Consider the following 7,026-nt stretch of genomic DNA (forward strand, 5'->3'; position numbering starts at 1 on the left):
TCTTGACACCTGTGTTCTCCGCTGAACGATAACTCGGGAGAAAAAAAAGACACAAATATATCACTGGGGACACGGACCATTCCTCTGCCTCACTGAAGATAAGAGACAAAACAGAGTGCAAGCAACTCTGGTCCTCCAGTCCAAAATCTTCTTTCCACCTGGCACTTCTTCAAACCCTGAAGTCATGTACCTCAGTCTATCAGATGCAGGGAGCAGGACAGACTTGCACCAGCGTCCGTCCTGTGGCCCAGCAGTTTAGTTCTGTAAGGGTGCTTCCATCCTTGGTCCGTCACACACCCGGTCACTTATTCAGAACCGCTGACCCACACATGCTAATCTCGCTGCAACCCAAACCCGAGCGCTTGGAGTCGGCCTTTCGTTCTGTATGTATCTCGCGAATCGAGAAGAACGAGAAGAACTCTGCACGCGTGTTGTCGTGAAGAGACGTCTTATGGCGTGGCCCGGCGAAAAAGTTTTACAAAAAGAATATTGTACACCCATTTTGTCATTTAATTAAGAGAGCATGAGAGAAACACACACACACGGAGCCGCGGACACAGCTCTGCAAGTCGGTACATTGGGGTTCAGTCCGGAGAAGACTGTGGGTCACACGCGGGGAGGAGAAGAAGACTGACGTGTCTGTGATGTCCAAATACATCAATATATTTGAACTGAAATCATTGGGCCACCTTAGAGATAAACACAGTTCCTATCCCTATGGCCTCCACGATGAAACTGATAGTGTGTTTGTGTGTATGAACTGGTTGTACGTGTGTATGCCAGGAGGTGGTGCTAACGAGTGTGAACCTAATCATTGTCACTGAACATATTAGTGTACTAGCCAATGACACGGATTGCACTAGTACACCTGCCAGCGACACTGAATAGAGTGTGTGTGTGTCTGTATATGTGTGTTTTATGTGTTACGATCTCGACGGCGCGTCCTCGAAGCTGATAATGCTGGACTCTGGGTGCTCCGCCCCTCCGCTCTGCGACGCCGAAGAGGAGGCGGTGGAGGAGAGGAGGAGGGCGCCCCCTGCTGTGGGGGGGGAGGAGGAGCGGTCGCGACCCCCGGGGAGCAGCGGCTGCATGTCGGTTCGGACTTCGTCGTCCTCGTCGTCGTCCTCGTCGTCCATGCTGGGCCAGGCCGACTGGTCCTCCACGCGCTTCAGCCGCTCGTTCAGCGCCTTCAGAGCCAGTTGTCTGGAGAGGGAGGATGGAGAAGGAGAGATGAGATGAGAGAGAGAGGGAGGAAGAACAAGAGAGAGGGAGGAGATGAGATTATAGTTAGAGAATTTTAGCAAAATGCTTGGACCATCTGTGAAAAAATTTACTACCAATAGCTTTCTTCACCAATGTGTTCTTATAGGTGTCTAGAATCACCTCTCAATTAGTGCAAACCCAAATCCTTGTGGAAAATCCTGGAGAGCCAATCAAAGTTAAGGTGCCCCGAGGGCTTGGGTGAAAAATATGATAAAAATTAAAAGTCTAAAATGAACTTGTGGGGTGTCTAACTAGGGGTTTTCAGGGGTGCTGAATCCATTCCAAACATTATTTTTTGAGTAAAAATGTCTCCCTGACCATATGATATTGGTATATTGGTTATTGTTATGTAAAGCACAGTGTATAATCACAATCATTTTCCACGAGGATTTGGGTTTGCACTAATTGAGAGGTGATTCTAGACACCTATAAGAACACATTGGTGAAGAAAGCTATTGGTAGCAAATTTTTTCACAGATGGTCCATGCATTTTGCTAAAATTCTCTAACTATTAGGAGACATTCTTCATTAACAGTGGAGATTGCGTTGTGGTGAGGGTAGGAAATGAGCAGCAGCTTCTGAGTGCAGTCTGTGTACTCTGCCAGTCACTTTGGCAGCTTTCCACCTATTGTGTTGAGGTCAGGGTTCCCACACCACTTCCATGGCTTTTCCATCATCTCCCAGGACTGAAAACAAAGCCTTTCCATGACTGGGGGGGAAAAACAAAACGGTATTTCTTCCTAGTTTCTGAATGTTCCTCAGCTCTGGAAAATGATCAAGGCGTAAACAGCCCACTGCACTGGGCTTTGCGGGCGAGAAAAAGAGCTGAAAATCAGCATCTAATGACGGAACAAATGTTTGAAACAAGTTCTTTAAAGTGAACCATTTGTCAAAGTCCCTTCCCCACAGAATTGATCATAAATTCCTGGATATTCTAGAGATTCAATGAGCAGTGGAAAACCTATGAGGTTCTTTTCTGTTTGATTCACAAAATGACAGCCTGCTAAATTGTGGAAACCATTGACAATTACCAAAACGTAAAAAAATAAAATCTGATTTAAAGAAAATCTATGTCGTTTTTTTAAATTGTGGTCTGAGTGAAATGTTCTATGGTCTCTCCCGATTCTAAATATAGCTGAACCGTTTGGTTTGACCAAGTAAAACTATTTTTTACAAGCATTTTACGAAATGTCTATGGGAAAATAAATGGCGGATAGAAATCTCTGGTACAGTGCTGAAGCAGGAAGTAGGCGGTCACTTTGCCTCTCTACTTCTGTTTCCCTCCATCCTCCTCACCTCCTCCTCTCGGCGTCCTGTGGGTCGGTCCCTGGCAGGCTGATGGTGATGGAGGATGGGGCTCCCACGTCGTACCTCTTCACCATCTTCCTGCAGACCTTCACCTTCACCAGGCAGGCGTGCAGCAGGCCGGCCAGCAGCCCCACGGCCGGCTGCAGCGCCTCGGGGAAGAAGCTGGCGAAGGCGAAGTGGTCCGACATGTCGCCGCGCCCTCTGCTGTGCCGCTGGTAGAAGCGCAGGTAGACCCAGCCGGACAGGGCGCCGTAGCTGTAGGCCGCCAGGGGGGCGGCGCTCTCCAGCAGCCCGGACAGGCGCAGTACGGCCAGGAGGAGGAGGACCAATGCCGGCGCTGCTTTTAGTCTCACCTAAGATGTGAGGGGGAGAAAGATTTCAGTGGCTGTGATCTAGAGATGAAAGGGTATGAACATTTCATATCACAATTATAGTGACCAAAATGACATGGTTACTAGTATTATTGCAGTATTGTTAACTTGAAATGTGCTGAAAATGTTCAAAAGGTACTGATACAAAGCAGCACAAACAGTGCAGCTGCTCTTTGGTTGGAAGTACACCTGTATATGATTCGTAGGGATGAGCAATATGGCCAAAATATGATATCATGATAATAGTATTTGACACTGTATTTTTTGCTTTTCCAATAGGTGGCTGCGCATGAAAAGTACATACAGGAACAGGACTCTACATTATCATATCATCCAATGAGTTCACACAGGTCAAAATAAATAACGGTGATTGTGAACTAGGATCTGCAGGAAAACAATAACAGAACACCAATCAGAGAAGGCTAGTGTAAAAAAAACCTGTGTAGATTCAAGCCTAATCCAAAAGGGTTCATTGTGTCTATATTGTAACTTAGAAATTAGATTTTTCTTATATAGCAGACACAGATTTGTCAGCCCTACCTGACATGTTTCGACGGTACCACTTCCGTCTTCATCATCACTAGATGGTGTGAGCCCAGAAGACGATGAACCGGGACGAGGGGGCTTTCATGCTTTGCTTTCCAACACCTGGAGCGCCGTTCTCAAACAGCGAACTGACAGCGGGGGGCGTGGTCGTCCTGTCAAATCTGACAGGATGACCACGCCTCAGTAAACACCTCAGCTGTTAAGACACGTCACACACAGTCTAGTGACGCCTCTGATGAAGATGGAAGTGATACCGTCGAAACATGTCAGGTAGGAATGACAAGTCTGTGTCTGATATATAAGAAAAATCTAATTTCTAAGATTCAAGCCTAGCATAAAATAAGGGGTAATACGTACCTCCAAGCCCAGTTCATTCATTCACCAAAATAAAACTGCAACTTTATGCCTGTGTAGGTTCATTTTCAAAATATCCAGGTGATAGAACGTTTAAAAGAAGGATTTATTTTTCAAAACACTGGACATAAAGTCCAAAGTTAGCAAGATGTTTCTGTGTTCACCCAAACAACCAATCAAGTTGTACTGAGTGCAACAGGAAGTAACTCATTGTGTACACACAAGCAAAGTCACATGAGCACATGGCATGAAGTCACATGTCTTGTTGAGATGTAGCCTACTCCCTAGTGTGTTTGACAGAGAAGATGCGTTCCCAACAGCTTACGGTGGTGCTTGTGAGGTGGAGCAAGTTGGTTTCTCCATAAAGCGCTGAGGAACCATTTTTAACCTGTTGTTGCACTCATTATTACAACTGATGATGGTGTCTGGACTCTGGATGAACACTGAGACGTCTTGTTTGTACTTTTCTTTAGTCCAGTGATTTTAAAAATAAATCATTTTTTAAACCAACATCTTCTTTAATACATCATAGGTGTCCTGCAGAAACATATCACCAGTTCTGCCTTTTTTTTATTTTATTTTATTGTGACTGAGCAGCAGTCGACATCCTCCCCAGGCAAACGTCAGTTTTTATAAACCTGGGACAAGGTCTTAGTCACCCTATAGACCTTATTCGATTGACGTCCCTCACGTACGGGCACGCCCACCGCCGCCATGTTCTCGACAAGTGACAGCCTATGTGAGCGCAGTGTTTATAGGAAGCTAGCCGCCGTTAGCGTTACCTCTATCGTTCCTGTTGTGTTCGGATGGTGACCTGCGTTACACACGGCTGTAGTAATGACAGCAATAAAGTCCCCGTGGTTTGTTTCTATCTCTACCGTCCACAGACGTGAAGGGAGCGAGACTGAGGATACGTCAGCAGCACAGGAGATGTGTGGATAGTTAGGAGAGACAGGTGAAACTTTCTGACAGCTCCTCACAGCAAAGTCTGTTCACCTCATTTTTTCTTTTGTTTATTATTACAGGCATTAACGGCAGCATACAAACAACAACTCTGTTTTTTTTATTGCTGTCATCACTATCGCTATTTTGTAATGGAACAGAAACGACAATAAGGCCATTACTATAGTTGTCCGCTGCAGGACGGTATGTCAACAATATGGCGCTGTCCGGGGTTAGCGAATAAGGTCTATAGATGAGCACTGTAAAAATGCATACTTTGCATAGGTGTCAAACACCACATTAACCAGCTTTTCCCCATTCCTGTAAAGCTGACAATGAGGCCATGCAAAATGTCTACAGAATGCCGATGGTATGAACACATGATCTGTAGAGTTCCAAGGCTTATAGCATTATATATTATATTACATTTCCCATCAGCACACACTGCACATTTTGAGCCACTTTTGCAAAAACCTCCCCCAAATTGTGGACTATTCAATAACAATAATCTGCTCAACAGCAAACTTCAGACTTCACAAACTCTGCCTCAGGAAATATGTCTGTTCTACATGCTGCTCAAAATTTGTTGGTGGAGTTTATTCTATTCAGCAGAAGTGCCTCATTGTAAAGTGCTGGACTGTCACTGGGCACTCACTACATTTCCTTTAGAGGTGTATGCCTTGCTGGTAGGATGCACACGGATACAAACGCTTTCATGAATACTTTAGAGTGACATGTTTTGTGAATGAAGTGATTGTGATTCTCTTTCTATGGTCCCTTATTTACACCCTGGAAAGTGATGCGTGGCCCACAGTCTGCTAGAGGCTTGCTCACCTACACAACTTGATTTTTGGGATGTGCCTGCTGCTGTGGCTGGCATACACAAATAGTTACATTTCCTGTGTCTATTTATATTCTTGTTATGGCAGATTCTCACTTGCAGTCCTACAGTCGCCCTGAGGCGCAATTCTATCAGCTTGCTTAACGGCTCACTGCAAAAGCAAAATTGTGGGAATCCCATGTCAGGCATTTATATATATATATATATATATATATATATATATATATATATATATATATATATATATATATATATATATATATATATTATATCTGCATTCTGAAGGCTTCCGTAGGGTCAGATGGAACAAACTTAACATATCGGAATCCTAGTTGATTCACAAAGTTAACGGTTATTGTTTTAAAAGACACAGTGGCTGTCTTATTTCTTCTTCTACATGCCTTTTAAGCTGTCGCCACAGCCCCCGGCCATAGAAGAAGAAATAAGGAGCTGGAGTGTCCCCGCAGGGTTACTTGAAATGTCTTTCGTCTCTTTCTCAGTCTCACCTGTGGCACTCTGAGCACGGTAGTATCCCCCATGGTCTGCTTCAGCGCCACCAGGACACCTCCGAGGAACCCGGCCGCTCCGTGGACACGCACAGCGAACAGGAAGTCCAGGTCAAAGGTGGCCACATAGGTGAGGAGGTAGGAGAGGCCGGCCAGGACGCCCGCGGACACGTTCACCACCGCAAAGAAGATCAGGAGCTCCAGAGCGCCCCACAGAGGCTCCAGCAGGCGCCCGCAGGCCATCACCGTGCCCACGTTCGCTGCCACGCCCCAGACGTGCTCCTCCACCACCCCCTGGGTCACCAGCGTCCACACCCAGAAGTTAGGGGGGAAGAGGTAGCCCGGCGTCACCCCCAGGGCGTACGGGGTGTCAACGGCCCAGGACAACAGGTAGAGGAGAAGCACCACGGCGCTTATGGACTTCACCACCACACTGGTGCTGGCCAGGGCGGCCAGGAAGTGCTGCCGCGCCACAGGCAGGTAGCGGTTCATGGTGGCTCGTCTTTAAGAGGATCTCTGTTGTCTGCTCTTGCGTTGCGGCAGAGGGGACGATGCTGGCGTGTGATCAACAGTGCCAAGCAGAGCAGAGGAAAACTGTGACTCCTGACAGTGGCACAATCCACGCTCCTCTGTGGGCCTTCATCCGGGATCTGTCTATCAGGTGGTCAAACACAGCTTGAATGATCAGCTCAGTCTGAGTCTCGCCCTTCTGTTCAAGTCAAGTCAACTACTCACTAGAAATCAATGGCAATTTCACAACTTTCCGGGGTCAATAGCGGTTTGTAAGATCCAAAAATCAAAGACAGTGGAAGAAACAAGCCACTAACCGTTAGCTGGTGTCAACGATCCAACTTGACAAGGCAAGAACTAGGCAGCAGCAGATAAGCGTAAAGCA

General features: G+C 46.4%; 1 protein-coding gene across 1 annotated transcript; it reads right to left on the reverse strand.

Annotated features, from left to right (window-relative positions):
• Positions 1–607: 607 nt before the first annotated feature.
• Positions 608–6,773, reverse strand: LOC310781393 (transmembrane protein 115-like). Its single transcript, XM_083642014.1, has 3 exons — positions 6,132–6,773; positions 2,560–2,924; positions 608–1,203 (listed from the first exon to the last, which is right to left on the reverse strand). The coding sequence occupies exons 1-3, from the start codon at positions 6,621–6,623 to the stop codon at positions 924–926; spliced, it is 1,137 nt and encodes a 378-aa protein (XP_083498140.1). The 5' UTR covers positions 6,624–6,773; the 3' UTR covers positions 608–923.
• Between the last annotated feature and the right edge of the window lie 253 nt (positions 6,774–7,026).

The sequence above is a fragment of the Poromitra crassiceps genome, assembly GCF_964638095.1.
Source record: "Poromitra crassiceps genome assembly, chromosome: 8".
Classification (NCBI taxonomy): Eukaryota; Metazoa; Chordata; class Actinopteri; order Beryciformes; family Melamphaidae; genus Poromitra; species Poromitra crassiceps.